The following is an 18,081-nucleotide window of genomic DNA, read 5'->3' on the forward strand; positions in this document are numbered from 1 at the left end:
AAAAAATATTAACCTGAGTATAAGAGCAGTGCCCAAACTGCCTGATGTATCAGGAATTGGTTGGGAAAAGCCAGGAAGAATAGCATTATCTTGGGGGCCACTAGAACCGCAGGAAGAAAAGCAGCACGCTGAGAGGTAACAGGCTGAGGTACCTGCCGCCACAGGCAGCTGGAGCTCAGCTTGTAAAGTGTGGAGGCAGTGGCTTGTGCATATTCCATGCGTGCCCACTAGTCCGGGGATGACCGGCAGAGTTAACCATCCGTGCTGTCACCGCTGCCATCTGTGGTATGAAAGAAGCGTCGGAACAGAGTCAAGTCTGGTGTTCCCTGGCTTTCTAGAGTTAAGGCCTCTTAAGAAGCCTTGGCCAGGGCCCTCGACAAATGGTCCACAGCAGACCCCCTCAAGGAGTCTCCATCACCTCTTAATCCAAATATCTAAAGACCAGGATGGAGTAATGGAGGGAGGCACATAAAGAAAAGTCTAGAAGAGGTGATAAAGAAGGAACATGCAGATGGATCATGAAGAGTCCACACATGGTGAAAACTCTGAAACCTTCCTGCCTGTCAATGGTGCAGTGGCTTGGAGAATGACTTCAAGAGCCTAGACCTTTGGGAAGGGCAAAAAGCTTGATGGGATATGATATAAAGTACACAAAACCACCTACGAGGTATTCTTGCCAAAGCAGCTGAAGACGAGTCAAATTAAATTCTCCAGAGTTTAGTGTTAACTTCCACTTAGAGAAAATACAGAGAGAGGGACAAATTAAGGATACCACAGGAAGCAAACGGACACATTTAGAAGGGGGGACATTCCACAGGACAACTGACCTTGTTTCTGCCAAAACTACTTGCATAATCACACAAAGCTTAAAAAAAAAATGAGAGCTAGAATGATGGTTGCCATGGCTGCAGGGAGGGGGAAATGGGGAGTTATTGTTTAATGGATACAGAATTTGAGTTTTTCAAGATGAAAAAGCCCTGAGTATCCGCTGCACAATAATGTGACTCCACTTAATTTTGTCATGGATTTATCAGAATTAAAAATAAATTAAAAAATAAGTGCTTCTAAATTTAAAAAGTTAAACCTTAATATAAAGAATATAAAAACGGTTAGCTATATTAGGAATTGGGTGGAGAGAGGGAGGAAATATATTTCTACATTATTCTTGGGGTCACACAAGGCATTAAGAAAAAGTGAGAGGAGGTTGCTTTAGATTAAGAGAAACTTGAAATCAGACAACCAAATGCAATCAATGGAGCACATTTGGATCCAGATTCAAACAAGTCAGCTATAAAAGGACATCTCGGAAATGACTAGGAAAATCTGATTACGGTGTGGGTAAGACACTTTGAGTTGATCTAAAATTTTCCTTTTTAGGTAGATATACTGAAGCTTAAAAAAACAGAGATGACACAATTGAAAGAAAGTGTGTGAAATAATAATTGAAGTAGTATGGAGATTTAGCAAAAATGGTGAAGGAAGAAATGAAATGGCAGACTGACAAGGGCGTGAGTAAAGCTATGATCCTGGGGAAAGAAGATTTCAAAAGGTAGTGGTGAGGTAGAAATTATCATAAAGAAATTACAGGGTTTTCCTGGAGTTGAATGGAGAGATTAAGGAAAAATTACAACTGTTCAGAAAAGGATGGGGTCTGGTTGAAAAGGCATAGGAACCAACATGAAAGGACTCCCAGTGGCCAGAGCTGGAACAGTTCTAAAATAAGTAATGGTCGTGTTGAATTACAGCCCATGCCACAAATCCATCCTGATAAAATAAATTACTGAATAAAAATATAGGGAAGCAACTTTTCCTCACAGAATTCTAACTACTAAATGTAGAAGGGATGAGGAAAATTAAAAAAATCACCATTATAGTATGACAGAGTAAAAATGGCTGTAGGTAAAATCCACTTGCTAGATGCTACAATTCAGTAGGTAAAAGTTTCAGGAGAAATTGGAAGCTCTCCTCAAAGTTTGTCCTGAGAGATATTTATAAATTACAAAGAGAAACAAATATAGGTTAATTAACAACATCAACAATAAGCCACACTGACATTATGTTCCTCTGAGGTAGTGGTGGCAGGATCAGAAACAAATATACAGTGGGTGGGAGGGTGGTCCCTGGGAGGAAACAGGGCCAGTCAGTGAGGGCTGTCTCATCAGGGACTTGGGAAACGAGGAAGAGGGGCTGTGAGTGAGCGCTCATGTGGAGCAAGTGCTCATTTGGCTGGTGCAGGTCCTAATGAGTCATGTTTGTTTTTAATTTCATGACTCTGGAGCCACACATCATAGATCAGAAATGGCAGGATGAGAAAAAGCAAGGCAGTGAATAACAATAGACACAACCCACCCTGCCAGGCAAGGAGTCAGATTCTGAGACACCAGGTCCACTTGGTTCCCGTGTCTTTGCATCTGACCATCATTCAAGTTGGTGATGCAAAACCTTTACATTAGAACAGTATGGTATGAACAGGATTTTTAGTGCAATCCGTGGCTCATACTTTTGAGTGAAGTATGCCCAGCGCAGAAATAGGACTTTATGTGAAGCTGGCTGTGCTGACGATGCCAGAGCCCAAGAACAGAAACAGCTTTCAAATATTCCTTCCTTTTTCAAAAATACAAAACCCCAAACCCTCAAATATAAAATTACAAAAAATTCTATTTGATCAGAAGCAGATTTACGATCTACAAGACCAATTATAAGAAAGTGTTTAGCAAAAATATACTTCACCAATCAGTGCCCCCAAAATTCATCTAATCCTAAATTGTAAGGGCAATGGCTATCAGAACTTCACTTTAAAAATCTTTTTGATCCCCTAATACTACAAGTGTCCCCATCTGATTTAACATGAAATAACACTGAAATTACTAAAAAGGAAGGTGGCTTCAGTCAGTACAGCTGTTACTTTTCCTCAGAGAGGATGTGGCAGGAATAAAACAAACCTGGGTTGAGCATCAAGATTTAAAATAAGTATCTCATGGACTCTCAAAAACCAAATAATTGAACCAAACCAAGCTGGGGTTCAGTTCTTGCCCCGTCACTTAAAACCCAGGTCAAATCAAATGACAACTTGGAGTTTCAAGTTTGCTCCATCTGTAAATATGAAATAAATATCGTCAAACTCGGTGCAGTGCAGCACTCCTTAAAAGATCAAATAATACATATGGCAATGTTTTCAAAATTATGAACTACTATGTAAACACATTACCAATTACTTCAGCTTTGTGGATTGATCACTATAGGTACACCTCAAAAACCTTTTTATGATGCCCTCTGCTGATACATCCCATGTGATAAAGATATTGTATGTGAACACTCCTGTAAAAATTCAGGCAACAGAGTTCCTGTCTAGAGTCCACCTGCCAGTCACAAATTTTTTGCCAGGATGTCAAAATCGAGGTTCTCCATTCTGTGGACACCACCAGAGAAGGGCAAAATCTATTGGCTTCCTTCCCATGCAACAAAAATGCTCTGTAAGGTTTTCTGCTTCAGTGACTGACACACGTGCTGTCCATCTGCAAAAAGATTGTCCTATCCCCTTGCAACCTCTTGCTGTGTTCTGACTACACCGCAACACATTTTCAAGTTGTTAACAAGGTGGGCGGGCTGGTGGAAGACCCTCTTACATTCAGAGCACTCGAGGGGGCTCTCTCCAGGAGAAAGCCTAAGATGCTGAGAAATGTTCTGACGGGAGGGTTTTCAACAGTGACGGCATTCAAGAGGCTTCTCTTGGGAATGGAGCTGGTAATGTTGAGTGAGGTAGGATGGTTGGCTGAAACACTTCCCACACAGCTGGCACTGATAAGTCCTCTCCTGAGCGTGAATCCTGTAGTGCTGGATGAGGTGTGAACTCTGACGGAACCTTCTGCCGCAGTCGCAACACTGACAGGCTCTTTCTCCAACGTAGTCGTGCTGTCGCTTATATCGAATCAAATACATCTTGTTTCGGGGCAACTCAGGCGGCAGGGCCATTGCTGCTTCGTGGGCTTTGAGATGCTGGAAAAGATGCACAGCCTGGATAAAAGCTTTGCCGCACTGGAAACACTCGTGGCAGTCCTGACTCTGAATTCTCATGTGGCCGTAGACATCTGCACGCTGGGTCAAGGACTTCCCATCTGAGTGAGTCTTCTGATGTCTGGTGAGGTGTGGCATGAGGTAGAAGGCTTCCCCACACTGTTTACACACAAACGGCTTCTTCCCCGTATGGATCTGCCGGTGTTTCTCCCAGCCTGGTCGGGTACTAAAATTTCTGTCACAAAATTCACATCTGTAGTGTTTGTTCTCTTGGAGGAAAAACAAGTTGTGGGCCAGCTGGGACCTGATGCAGACTCCAGGAGTAGTGCGCTCCTGGGGATCCTTTCCAGGAAGACTCTCCAATGGTTTGTTAAGTTCTGAGCTTTTCTCTAGTTGATCACCCTCGTGGCTTCCTTCCTGAGCAAGGGTCTTGGGGTCACTCATTTCTGTGGGACTCAAAACTTCCGCTGGCTTGACCTGTTGTGACTCCAGGGGATCATCAGAAGACTCTCCTGTGTGGGTATACCAGGAGTCACCTGCCTCCAAATCCTCTATTCCTGCCCCCGAGGATGACTTTTCTACAGGCAGGCTTTGCTCTGGAGTTAGATCTTTGGTTTCTGATTGTTCCTCCCAATCTAAAAGAAATGTAAAAGGTCCTCTACTATTTTTACTCAGAGAGAAACATCATTATAGTAGAAACAGAAGAAAAAGACCAAAAATTACAGAATAGTTAGTACAGAGGTTTGAGTTTTCTGGGAACCTAAGGAGAGAGTGGGAGAAGGATGGAGAAGAGAGTAAGCAAGGACAGGTGAGGGTGAGGCAGAAGAGACCACCTAGGAGGACTGAACACTAACGAAGATGCCAGAGTCACCGACAGGAGAATGAGAAGGAAACCAGAGAAGAGGTGGGACTGGGGCTTGGCTGAAACTTCCAGACCATGCTTGGTACACCACTGCTGTTTGGAGGAACTAATATAACTGTGGCCATAAAGGGATTCTATTGTCAGGTCAATCTGGGCAATACTGTATGATGCAAGTCAGCTTTCACTCCTGTAGGACTCTTCAGATCCCTTAACCAGCATCTCAGATCTCAAAGAGGGGAGATATAAGAGGTAGCATTTCTCTAACTAATCTTGCTAGGGAACACTTTTTTTTTTTTAAAGAACCCCTATTATCATAATTCTGTAGGACTATTGAACAAACAGCGGAGTACACCGGTCAACAATCTCTCACTCAGAATAAAGCAAGAGAATTCCAACTCTTTTCTTGGCTCTCAATCTCTCGTTTTACCCATTCAACTTAAAATTTATTAAACGTCGATTTTGAGCAAAGTGTTATCCAAATGGATGTTCATAAGTCTGTATAAAGACTCTAATCAGGCTATAAATGTACAAAAAGAGAGTTTGGGGAATTAATTTCTTTTGGGAACACAAAAAGATCAGGGAGGGGAAGGCATTAGGGCTGAGCAAGCAGTTAAGTGGGTGGCAAGCTTATTCTGAGCAGACACTGAACTGTGAAAAGTAGAGTCCTGGGGAGCAGTAATACAGGGGTCTATTAGGAGTATCTATGAGAGATGAAGCTGGATGTGACTTTTAGGCCAGACTGGGATGGATTTAAATGTTTTGCTAGAAGTCTGGATTTTCTTTTGAGAGTGGTTAAGAACCTGATCAAAAGTTTGTGCTTTATAAAGTCAACTCCCTGAGTGGGGCTGGAAAGAGCAGTGGTATCACACCAAGGTTTTCGCTTGCCTCAGTGAGAGAGGAAAGACCTCTGATTTCTAGCTGTCAGGGGAAAGGCACAAATGAATGTAGGGGCTTGAATACTAGAGGATAGGGAAACTGGCCTCCCTGGAGCTGAGCAGGAGAGAAGAGATGAGCTGCGGAGAAGAGATAAAAGAAGTACTGAGTGAGAATGATGTGGTGAGGCCACATGAGCCCCTCACGTGAAAGCACCTACCAGCCTTCTCTCTAAGCTGAGTGGGCTTTGAGGACCAGCTCCCAGCCCCTGCTCACTGAGCAGGGTTGTCTCCCCAAGATTCCGGTCTCACTGCTCACCTTGACATGTCACTGTACTCCCGTCTTCCTCCCTAGCATGTGACTCCTCCTCTTCCAGCTGTGAGATAATGTCAGGTTTAGGGAACTGGTACCCTGTTGAAGAAGGAGACTTATAACTTTGGGGCTCTGTCCTGTACCCTCAGGAACTCCACTCCCAGCCTGGTTTCTAAAGACTCTGAGATAATAGGGAAAGTGCAAACTTACACACAAAAACAATAAAGCCTGTTTCCAAAGATTTTGCCACTAGGGACATATGCCAATGTCCGGAAACAATTCTGGTCATCACAGCTTACCGAGGGAGACCAGGTTCCTGTAATTTTCCAGCATCACCTCCCGGTAGAGGTTCCACTGAGAAGCACTGAGGTAGGGTAATTCCTCTGGACTGAAGTGCACAGCCACATCCTCGAAAGTCACCAACTCCTGAAATGCCAGACATACTCCTAAATGATTGAAATCCGGAATTATCCCAAAGAGGGGAAAAGTGCCTGATAAGAGGGGACTGACCATGAAGCAGACATTCAGACAAGCAGAAACACTCTAATCCAAAGGTTTCAGGGACTTAGAAGTGTATCTTTCCTTTAAGTCTTTCTCATTAAAATGCTTTCTTCTCTGCAATCATCCTCTGTTTTTTTCAGTCTTCTAACTTTATAGAGACTTTCAATGGCTAAGTCAAAGATATCTCTTGGGAAATGTCACACTGCACTTGAAAATATGTGGGTTATTTTCCAATATCTCTTGGTATTAATTTCTAACATAATTCCACAGTGATAAGACAACAGACTGTATATGATTTCAGTACCTTCAGACCATGAAATTTTTGCACTTTGTTTTATGTCCCTGGATATGTTCTAGTGTCTCCTAGTTTATAGTCTATGGGAACTTGAATAGAATTTGGATTCTCTTGTTGTGTGAAAACTACATAAATCTGAATTCTGTTGAACTGGTTCACAGTGCTTTTCAGATCTACTATATCCATTTACTTTTATTCATTCTATTAATTTTGAGTTTGATATTGAAAGTCCAACTAAAAATCTTAATTTATCTACTTAAAAATAATTGTAATTTATAGTGGAACTTCCCTCATAGCTCAGTTGGTAAAGAATCTGCCTGCAAGGCAGGTGACTTGGGTTTGATTCCTGGGTCGGGAAGACCCCTGGAGAAGGAAATGGCAACCTACTCCAGTATTCTTGCCTGGAGAATCCCATGGACAGAGTACCCTGGCAGGCCATGTGTCCATGCAGCCACAAGAACTGGACATGACTTAGCGACTAAACCACCAACCACCACATAGTGGAACTATATGTAACTTTGTTCTGGACTCTCCAAGACTCCTGTAAATGTGTTATCATACTTTCATAATTTAAAACATAAAAAAGAAAGAGAAAAAAGAAGTATATCTTTCTTTGGTCTTCAAGTCTGAGAGAAGTAGGAGCATTTCTGAGATAGCTCCTGCTGCTAATTTTTAGAGATTTGTGTTGGAGGAGAAAGATCCTTTTAAGTTCCTTTATAAAGAGAAAAAAATGCAAATAAAAGCTGAGCAGTATACCTCAATTTCAGGAAAAAGAGACAATTGGGTTAAAGTTCTGGTTCTAAGTTTAAGAGACAATTTTGAGTGTGGATAGGTTAAGCCTCAGTGGCTCATCCATAAAACACAAACAGCTCATAAATATGAAGAGATAGCCAATCTTATTATAACAAGAAAATGCATTTCAAAATGACAAAGTATGACTTTATACCCATTCAACTGACAAAAGTTAAGAAGTCTGACAATACCAAATACTGTCTAGAATGTGGACTCTTGGTGGTGGTGGTGTAGTTGCTCAGTCATGTCTGACTCTTTGAGACCCATCCACTGTAGGCAAGCTCTTTTGTCCATGGGATTTCCAAGGCAAGAATACCAGAGAGTGGGTTCCCATTTCTTTTCCAGGGAATCTTTCTGACCAAGGATTGAACCTCCAACTCCTGCACTGCAGGCAGATTCTTTGCTGACTGAGCCACCAAGGAAAATCTTAGAATGTGGACTTTTGAGACCTCTTAAAAGATGCTAAAAGTGAAGCTGCTCAGTTGTGTGAGACTCTTTGCGATCCCGTGGACTGTAGCCTACCAGGCTCCTCCATCCATGGAATTTTCCAGACAAAAGTACCGGAGAGGGTTGCCATTTCGTTCTCCAGGGGATATTCTCAATTCAGGGATTGAACCCAGTTCTCCCACATTGCAGGCAGATGCTTTACGTCTGAGCCACCAGGGAAATATAAATTGGTAAAGCACTTTGGGTCCAGAAATATACCTATTCTTAGGTATATCTGCTCATGTGTACTGCATTATAACCTCCAAAATCTAAGAAAGACCCAAACATTCATTTACAGTAGAAGAGATAAATGTATTATGATATTGGGGCTCCCCAGTGGCTCAGATGGTAAAGAATCTGCCTGCAACACAGGAGACTTGGGTTCAATTCCTAAGTCGAGAAGATCCCCTGGAGAAAGGAATGGCAACCCACTCTAGTATTCTTGCCTGGAGAATTCCATGGGCAGAGGAGACTGGCAGGCTACAGTCCCTGCAGTTGCAAAGAGTCAGACACAACTGAGTGTTCAGTTCAGACACTCAGTCATGTCTGACTCTTGGCAACCCCATGAACCACAGCACGCCAGGCCTCCCTGTCCATCACCAGCTCCTGGAGTTTACCCAAACCCAGCAGATGGTGATTTGGCCAGATTTTCCTTAGAGAAGGAACAATAGTGAGGGTTGTTTTTGCAGTCAGTTGAACAACAGGTAAACAGGGTGGGCTGGTGAAAACCCTATTTCTTTTTTTTTTTTTAATTTATTTATTTGGCTTTTCTTCTAAGGAGTAAGAGTCTTTTAATTTCATGGCTGTAGTCACCATCTGCAGTGATTTTGGAGCCCCCAAAAATAAAGTCAGCCACTGTTTCCACTGTTTCCCCATCTATTTGCCATGAAGTGATGGGACCAAATGCCATCATCACTGAGTGACTAACACACATATAATCACACCACAGAATCATCATCATCATCTAGTAATAACAAACTAATTACAATTACATGCAACATTCTTGGTAACAGAAGGGTGAATGTAAAAAGCAGGTATTGGAAGACTACATAAGACTATGATGCCCATTTCACTAATATGCATCTTTTGTGTTTTCATGGAAACATTATGCAGATCAATGAACTAGAGAGCATGTACTGACTGCCCAGCTTCTATAGAGGGGTTTATTTGGCTCACATGTGTTTTTTATTCTTTCTTCAAAATTTGCCAACACCAAAATATTGGTGTAATTCATACTATTTGGATTTTTTGACTTCTCTTTAAAAAATCAGAGATCTAGAGATCTGGGTTCACATTCTCACATGGCACCATTAGCTGAAGCTGAGTCACAGCTGCCCCTTTGATGGGGCAGGTGCCCCCCAGTTTGTCATAATCCACCCACTTACAAGCTCTTTTATATTACCTCAGCAGTCTCTGTGGGCATCTTCACTTGGGATCCTTGACATGAACACTGTAGGGACAGAGGGCTATTCTCAGGAACAGATCACCTAGAACGTTTCTCAATCCTTTTCCCCTTCTCTCTCCCTCAAGGAGCATTTTTAAACACTTTGTTTTCCTAATTGTCAAACGCCTTCCCCCACCCATCAATTTTTTTCTAAAGGAAGCAAAACATGTTAGCTTCTTCTAGGTTTCAAAACATGATTTAACAAGAACATTAAGGAGCAAATTTTTAAAAATTCACAACAGTTATTTCATATATAAAAAGGAGCATAATAATAGTACAAATCACACGAGGGTTGCTTTGATTAAGTCAAAAGTGGAGATAAAATGGAATAATAAACAATGAAAAATTAATTCCCGAGATAAGAAAAGAGAGAAAACATTAAAGATATGGTATGTAGGGGTGGCAGTAAGTGTGAGAAAAAGCAGGAAAGCAAATACAAAGAGTCAGAAGAAAATTCTGATACAGAAACCAGGGAAAGGCTCAGTTAGGTAAAGTTTATATAAAGACTTTAAGGAAATGAGGAAGTTTAATTAGATAGGGGAGGTCTAGAAATCAGAAAGGGGAGCTCCTCATACTGGAGAACTAAGTCAGAAGAAAACCTGACTCACCTGAGATGTAACAAATGGTTTACTATCAGACATCTCTGTGTCCTCCTTTTGGTGTTCATTGGTGTTTCTCTTTTCGGCAAGAGCAAAGTTCTGAAGAGAGAAACCTAGAAGGGAAAGGAATGACCATAGCATCGAGTCCAGTCTGGCAGCACCCAGAGAGAGTAGCCTGCCAATCCCTCACCTGCCATGGGCGGAAGCAGCACTTCCTATGACAAGACCAAAAAAACATTTCTCATCTCAGTGTGGCAATTCCAGAGAACAGGTTTGGTTATCTCCCACCCCTAAACACTTCCATTGATTTTCAGCGCCTTCCAAATAAAGCAGAAGTTCCCTCTTTATTCATATCAACGGTCCTAGCTTCACCATCCATTTAGTCACCAGGGAACCTCAGTTTCTCAATTGTAACATGAAAATTACGATAATATCTCTAATTCTATGGGCTCCTGTAAGGATTAAACATTATGTATGTGAAGCACAAAACAGGCATTTAAAAAAAAAACCACAACAACTCTTATTATAATATCTTTTTCACTCAGGGATCTAGAAGACGACCACCAACCTTCCCTTACGAAAGCTGAAGTCCTTTCTTGCTTGTGGTCTCTTTCCAAGAGTACCTTTCACTATTCTATAGTTTCTTTCTCATACCCTAGCAAGCTCTTTCCCTTCCCTTGAATTCCAGCTCCATCAAGGGTGGTGCCTTTGACCAAGTTTAAAAATTCTGTGGGACAATATGCCCTATGTCCACTGGAGGCAGTATAACAGCCATGATTAATAAGAGGACAGACTGGAGGCAGCCAAAGGTCTGAATCCTGACTGCCAATTACTATTAATAATTGTGGACCACAGGCAAGTTGGGCTTCCCTGGTGGCTCAGACGTAATCCCTTGGAAAAAGAAATGACAACCCACTCCAGTCTTTTTTGCATGGAGAATTCCATTGGCGAGGAGCCTGGCAGGCTATGGGGTCAAAAAGTCAGACACAACTGAATGACTAACACTTTCACAGGTAAGTTATTCAACCTCCCTGTGCCTGTTTTCTCATCTGTGGAAGGAGGGTAATACCTATTTCAAGAACTACTAAGAGAAGTAAAGCACTATTATAAAATATTTAGAATGTAGTATATTTTAAGTGTCCAATATGTTTACTATTAGCATCTTCACAATTCTTTTAATGAATGCAGGTGCACACGATTGGACTAATCATAATCCTTGATACATCAGCATTCAGCCATACATGACCCTCATGTTTATTTCAAATTTACTTGTTTATATTTTTCAATGCAATCAACCCATCCCAATGGTCCACATCCCAGTCTTTTTCCCTTGCCTTTCTCTCCTTGTCTACATATATTTGTATATATAAACAATGCTTTGTTTTCAGTATCAATTTCATTCAGCTTTGTTTTTAGTATCAATCTCATTCAAAGGGCTATTAGAAGTGAATGCCTTTCTTCTATCATCATTGAAATGCCCTTAGTTCCAGTCTAGTAACTCTGAGTTTCTAAGAGACCAGTCAAATTTTGACAGAATTTAAATTTCAGGCCTCATATCTCCCACATTGCATGCCCTCTTTTTTTTTTTTTTTTTTTTTGACTGTGTATTGTTTTGTGTTGACACTAAAGTTTAGGCTCAAAATGAAATGTGGAAGGGCGGGGAACAAAGCAGAGAGAAGGCATGCTCTCAGAAAATAGCATTAAAAGGAAAAACCAAACTTCAAGTTTCTTTCATTTCACATAAGATTAGACAGATTAGACTGGAGATTATACAATTCATTCATTCATTCATTTAACAAGTTTTTATTTAGCTCCCTCTTACATGCCAGGCATACAGCAAATGTTCAGAAAGTCTCTCCTCTCACCTTCTTCCTCACATGCTTGGATCAAGCATGCCACCAGGTCTCCTGCTTCCTTGCTGCTCTTGGGCTGTTTTGACCTCACCCATATCTGAACTTCCTCTGGCAAGATGTTCAGAAAATGCTCCAACACCAGCTGCTCCATAATCTGCTCCTTGGTGTGGATCTCTGGCTGCAGCCACCGCCAGCAGAGCTCCTGGATTTGGCTCACAGCTTGGTGAGGCCCTGTCACCGACAGGGATTGAAAATACCTAAAGTTCTGATGAGAAACTCTCAGAACCTCTGGGTTTCTTATGGGGGTGGTTTCTGGATTTTCTTCTTGATCACGTAGATGAACGAGCTGGGGATTCCTCAAGATGTCATCCAAAACCTCTTTCATGTGGAGCATTTTTACAGCTTGACCCTTCAAAGGATGGAGATACTCTAAAAGGCAGACTGCTTCAAAGCACACTGTTGTGGAAGATGGTGGGCTGGAAGATGTGGAAGATGAAGAAAAGAGTCAGAAACCTTAGGATCTGCAGAAATTACACAGAGAGACTCACAAATGGTTTGCACAGTTTAACTGGACAGTAGAGGTTATGTGAATCAAAGGAAGTTACCTCATTTCACACAAATGCCTAAATGAATATTCACAGATTTGTACATCTACAGACAGGTTGTTGCCTCAGTCACAATATCAGGTCTAGAAGATCCACAGACACGGGCTAGAAAAATCTCAGAAATGGCACTGAAGAGAAGAGATTTGAACTCCAAACCACAATGAACTGAACTAACTGATGAACCATGTAAGAATATCATTTTAAAAATGAGTTAATACAAAATGAGGAAAGATCATTACATTCATCCTACAAAGGACTGGATTCCTATGCAAAACATATAAAGAAATCATATAAATCTGTAAGAAAAAAGCAGCGACCAGTTAAATATTGAAATATATTTTCTTATTTCTGTATTTACACATTTTAACTTTTTAGCTAGGAGTTAATCTGGGATAACATATGACAGGACTGTAATTTTTTCTAAATACTTTTCTGCCTACCATCAATTTTAAATTTGTTATTACTTCCTTTTTTTGGATGTATGATACCCCCACTGAACTGAATTTCTATCTCTACAGGTTGCAGTATAAGATTCTGAGAAAGGAGCAGCAGGAATGACTGTGCAATCCTGGCAGCCTGCGTCCCTAGGCTAGCCAGGGCCCAAGCTAGAGCAAGACTCGCAATCCTTTCTCCTCGCCCAGAGAGGGAAACGTAGGGATAAAAGCAGCTAATGTTAAATACTTGGGAAAAAAAAAAAAGGCAGAGTCCCTAAAAAACATATGAGTGGTGGCAGGTTCCTTGATTTCAGAGTAAGGAAGAAATTCCAGAGAAAAGGGGACGAGAGTTGGGAGAAGGGAGTGAAGACCAAGAGATTCCAGGTGGGCAGAGGCTGTGGCAGGAGGAAGCAGGGACTGAAGGGAGCCACCAAAAGAGAAGTGCTGCGGTATGGAGAAAGGAGTAAAGCAAGGCCAGGCAGAATGCAGAGCTGGAGCAGAGGAGGAGGGCAGGGAGGGGGGGGGGGGAGGTAAATAGGAAGAACCTATCTGGGCTAGGAGAGGTGTCCAGGGAGTAGACACCCAGAGAGAAGGGGTGGGGCTGAGGTAAAGGAGGAGCAGAAAGGAGAGGCAGAACTAAGGAGAGGAAGGGGGCCAGGACTGAGGGAAAGAATATTAGAGAGGAGAGGTGCGAGAGGTGGAGGAGGAGGGCTGAGCGAAGAGGCGCAGGAAGGACGGACCAGGGCCAAGGCAGAAGTAGGGGACAGCAGGAAGGCTGAGAGGAGGTAAGGGCTGGGAGACCAGAGGTGGGCCAGAGCCAGGGGGAAAACACAGATGAAGGCGGGACAGGAGGTAAAGGGGGAGCTGAATGAAGGACAGCCTCTGAGGTAGATAAAGGGGAGCCTGGAGAGAGGCAGGAGCAGGACAGAGGGGAGGGAGAAAGGCAGGGCCAAGGCTGAGGGCACTATCTTGAAGGGAGAGGTGGAGGCCTAAGGAAAAGGGTCTGAATGTGGGGGAGGCTGGAGGAAAGGGACAGGGGGTTTGGAGAGGAACGGGAGTCTTCAAAGGGGAACACGGGTGCTTCTGGTCGGGGAGAGTGAGAGGGGGGTCCTAGAGAGAGGGCTGAGAGGGTGGAGGTCCTCAAGGGGGAAGGAGGGTGTCCTGAGGGGAAGGCGGGGGTCTCTGAGGGGGAAAACTGGGGGGATCTTCGAAACGGGGCGGGGGCGGGAAGGGAAGGGAGGAGTCCTCAAGGGGGAAGGAGGGTTTTCTAGGGCAGGAGTCCTTGAGGAGGCCAACAGGTGTCTCTGAAGGGGAAGGCCCGTGGGTCCTCGGGGAGGGCAGGGATCCGAGAGGAGGACGGGGAGGGTCCTCAAGGACCGAGGAGCGCGTTCTTGGAGGGGAGAGCGGAGGGGCCCTGAAAAGGGGGGGTCTGCGGGGTCCTGGGTGCGCGGAGGAAGGTGTCCGAAGCGGGAGGACGAGGACGGACGCACCCCTCCTTCCGGAAGGCCTTCAGGCCGAGGAAGCACTGGAGAGAGCGCGTGAGCAGCAGGGAGGCGACTTCGCCCGCGCGGCCGCCCGCACCCCTTCCCGTCAGGGCCGCTACTTCGCGCCTCCCTTCCCATCGACTTCCCCGCGAAGGGGCGCGTCTGCCCCGGCGTCCTCTCAGGGACGCCCGCGCCTCCCCGCCCGCGAGCCGGCCCCTCGCCCCCAAGTCCCCTCCCTCGCGTCCGGGCCCGGGTCGCCGCGCGCTCACCTCGCGGACGGACACCCTCGCCTGACCGAACCTCGCCACCTCAGACTTGCCGCGCAAACCCGCGACGCATGCGCAACGCGCTCTGCGCGTGTGCACCGTGGGACGGCCAGAGCGCCGCTCAGAAAGCGCAGGCAGCTTCCGCCGGCTCCGCTGGGGGGCGCACGAGGACCACGCTGCGTAGAGAGGCCTGGGAGGGGCCGGGGAACTACTTCTTTTAGGTGCTTTACTAATTTTTTCAGTAGTTAGCACGTGGTTTAAATTTTTTTTTAAATAAACAGTATGCAGTGAAAAGCCTTCTCACTGTGGGTGTGCTGCTGCTGTTGCTGCTAAGTTGCTTCAGTCATGTCCGACTCTGTGCAACCCCATAGATGGCAGCCCACCAGTCTCCCCCGTCCCTGGGATTCTCCAGGCAAGAACACTGGAGTGGCTTGCCATTTCCTTCTCCAATGCATGAAAGTGAAAACTGAAAGTGTGCCACCGACCAAAATTTTATGCTATAAACCACGTAACACTCAGGTGACAGGTGTAATTATTTGAATATTTATGAATTATTGAATAATTATGAAGGCTTGAACATGTTTTCAGTGTCCTTCCACAGTGTCTTTGTTTATATGTAAATAGAGATATATGTATATACATATGTGCATTATACACACATACATGTGATTATTATTGATATAAATATCTATACTATAAATTCGGCACATATATATCCGTAATAGATATAAATATTTTAAAATATAAAATATATTTTCTAAATAAGAAATGTGATGATATAACACAATCTATAATGTGACACAATGTGGTATATACTGTAGCTTAAAATTTATACTTAAGTCATATAAATACTTCCTTGACAGTAATATAAGGCTTCCCTGGAAGCTCAGTTGGTAAAGAATCCTCCTGCAATGCAGGAAACGCTGGTTCGATTCCTGGGTCAGGAAGATCCGCTGGAGAAGGGATAGGCTACCCTCTCCAGTATTCTTGGGCTTCCCTTGTAGCTCAGCTGGTAAAGAATCCGCCAGCAGTGAGGGAGCCCTGGGTTCGATCCCTGGGTTGGAAAGATCCCCTGGAGAAGGGAACGGCTACCCACTTACTATTCAGCATTGGCTAATGGCTACCCAGTATTCTTGCCTGGAGAATGTCATGGACTGTAGAGTCCATGGGGTCTCAAAGAGTCAGATATGACTGACTGACTATAATACATATATCATGATGACACAAAGATTCATATTATATATAATTATATATTTGTACAAATATAATACATATATTTTTATGTTTGCAAAAATACTCATAGTCTCATTTCCTACCTTTTTTATACAAAAGGTGGCAGACTGTACACATTGTTCTATGCCTTAATTCTTTCCTTATCTCGGAGAGCTTTTTATATCAGTACAAAGAGAATTTGCCTACTGTTTTTGAACAGCTGTTTGAATTCTGTTGTACTGTTGTTGTGACTTGATTTATTTAACCCGTTCCTGACTACTGGGTGGTTGAGTTGTTTTTATCCCTTTGCTACCAGTATTCTGTGGAAAACTATGAGCTTCAGCAGTTCTGCTGGTGTGTACACCTTCTGGGAAGATTAAATACCCTGGAGTGGAATTGCTGAGCCACGGTGCATATGTGTGTGTCATTTTGATAGAGATTTCTAAGCTGCCTTCCACAGACACTTGCATCTCAGACCCCCACCAGCCTGTGTGAGCAAACCTGCATTCTCAGTGTAATAGGATGCATTTTCAGTTTTTCCAAAACTAGGGTTGAGAAATTTTTCATGAGCAAGGTAGAATGTTTTTCTGTATTGAGGAGCCATTTGTATTTAACTAAAGAACATTTATCAGGGCCTCAAGATCCGTAGGGAAAGTATAGTGAAACGTGCAGTAATTATTTTATGCATTATGATGTTGACTATGATGATGACATAAGGGTTAATATTCTTATCACTGACCTTATACCTGTGACAAAAATTAACTCAAAATGGATCACACACCCAAATGTAAAAACCAAAACTAGAAAACTCCAGGAAGAGAACATAAGAGAAAACCTATAACCTGAGGTTTGGTGATGACTTTTTAGGTACACACATGCAGTTCACAAACCCCTGGTGTGGGGGATTCCCCAGAAGGGCTCTCCTATGTATTTTATCTGAAAACCTACAATTTGGAGGTCATTTAAGCTCTCTGAGCCTCATTTTGTCCTTCTAAAATAAAAAGACAGCAAGTAAATGTAAGGATTAAAATTCGTAAAGGTGGAAAATCTTTTCTTCCATCTGCTAAGGGTTGCTGGGTGGGTCTGAAAATTAACCAACAAAGACAGATTAAAAGGAAAAAAGCTTACAACTTATTTTGATATGTTTTAACTGGCACAGGAGCCTTCCTAAGGAGATGAAGACCTAAAGAAACAGACTTGAGTATTTCAAACTAGGTTTGATGAGGCATGGACAGTTGTGGAAGAATATGATAGATTAAGGAATAAGAGGTAAGTGTAATAAGCTGGCAGAAACTTAGCAAGGCCCGTGTGTTAGTCTTCTTCTTGGAAGTGTTCCTCAGCCTTTACAGATAAGAATGCTCCTTTCCTCCTGGTATAGGGAGGGTACCTCTCCCATTAGGGAATTATGACTTGTTTTATGGAAGAAGGGGGAAGGGGAAGTGAGAGTGAACTTCCTTCTTCTGTTGTTTTCTCAAACTGCTTCACCTTCAATATGCCAGGTGCCATATTTTGGGGTGAGGTATTCTGAACCCCATCACATGTCAAATGATTAAAGTGGTGTCTGAGATCTATACAGGCAGTTTATATGTTGACTACAATTTTATTAGAAGACTCTTGAGAGTCCCTTAGACTGCAAGATCAAACCAGTCAATCCTAAAGGAAATAACTCTGAATATTCATCGGAGGGACTGACATTGAAGCTGAAGCTCCGATACTTTGGCCACCTGATGCGAAGAGTCGACTCCTTGGGAAAGACTGAAGGCAGGAGAAGGGGATGACAGAGGATGAGACGGTTGGATGGCATCACCGACTCAATGGACAAGGGTTTGAGCAAACTCTGGGAGATGGTGAACGAGAGGGAAGCCCGGCGTGCTGCAGTCCATGGGGTCTCAAAGAATTGGACATGACTTAGTGACAGAACAATACAGCAACACAAAAAGTAAGAAATAACAGTGGTTGAGAAAGGAAGGGAGATAAGGGGGCAGCAAGATGGGCATTTCTAACAGGGATCGTTGATTCCTGGTTAGAAGTCATCGAGGAGTTAACACA

At 43.3% G+C, this 18,081-nt stretch overlaps 1 protein-coding gene across 2 annotated transcripts; it reads right to left on the reverse strand.

Moving 5' to 3' along the window:
- Positions 1-514: 514 nt before the first annotated feature.
- Positions 515-14,980, reverse strand: ZIM2 (zinc finger imprinted 2). 2 transcript variants are annotated; one of them, XM_006078404.4, is made up of 7 exons: positions 14,824-14,980; positions 12,044-12,507; positions 10,188-10,291; positions 9,538-9,585; positions 6,361-6,487; positions 6,068-6,160; positions 515-4,649 (listed from the first exon to the last, which is right to left on the reverse strand). In XM_006078404.4, exons 2-7 carry the CDS (start codon positions 12,423-12,425, stop codon positions 3,700-3,702), a joined length of 1,704 nt encoding a protein of 567 aa, XP_006078466.3. In that variant the 5' UTR covers positions 12,426-12,507; positions 14,824-14,980; the 3' UTR covers positions 515-3,699. The 2 variants fall into 2 exon arrangements, with proteins under 2 accessions (XP_006078466.3, XP_044787660.2); XM_044931725.2 differs by lacking the exon at positions 14,824-14,980 and adding an exon at positions 14,561-14,727.
- Between the last annotated feature and the right edge of the window lie 3,101 nt (positions 14,981-18,081).

This window comes from Bubalus bubalis, chromosome 18 (genome assembly GCF_019923935.1).
Source record: "Bubalus bubalis isolate 160015118507 breed Murrah chromosome 18, NDDB_SH_1, whole genome shotgun sequence".
Taxonomy (NCBI): Eukaryota; Metazoa; Chordata; class Mammalia; order Artiodactyla; family Bovidae; genus Bubalus; species Bubalus bubalis.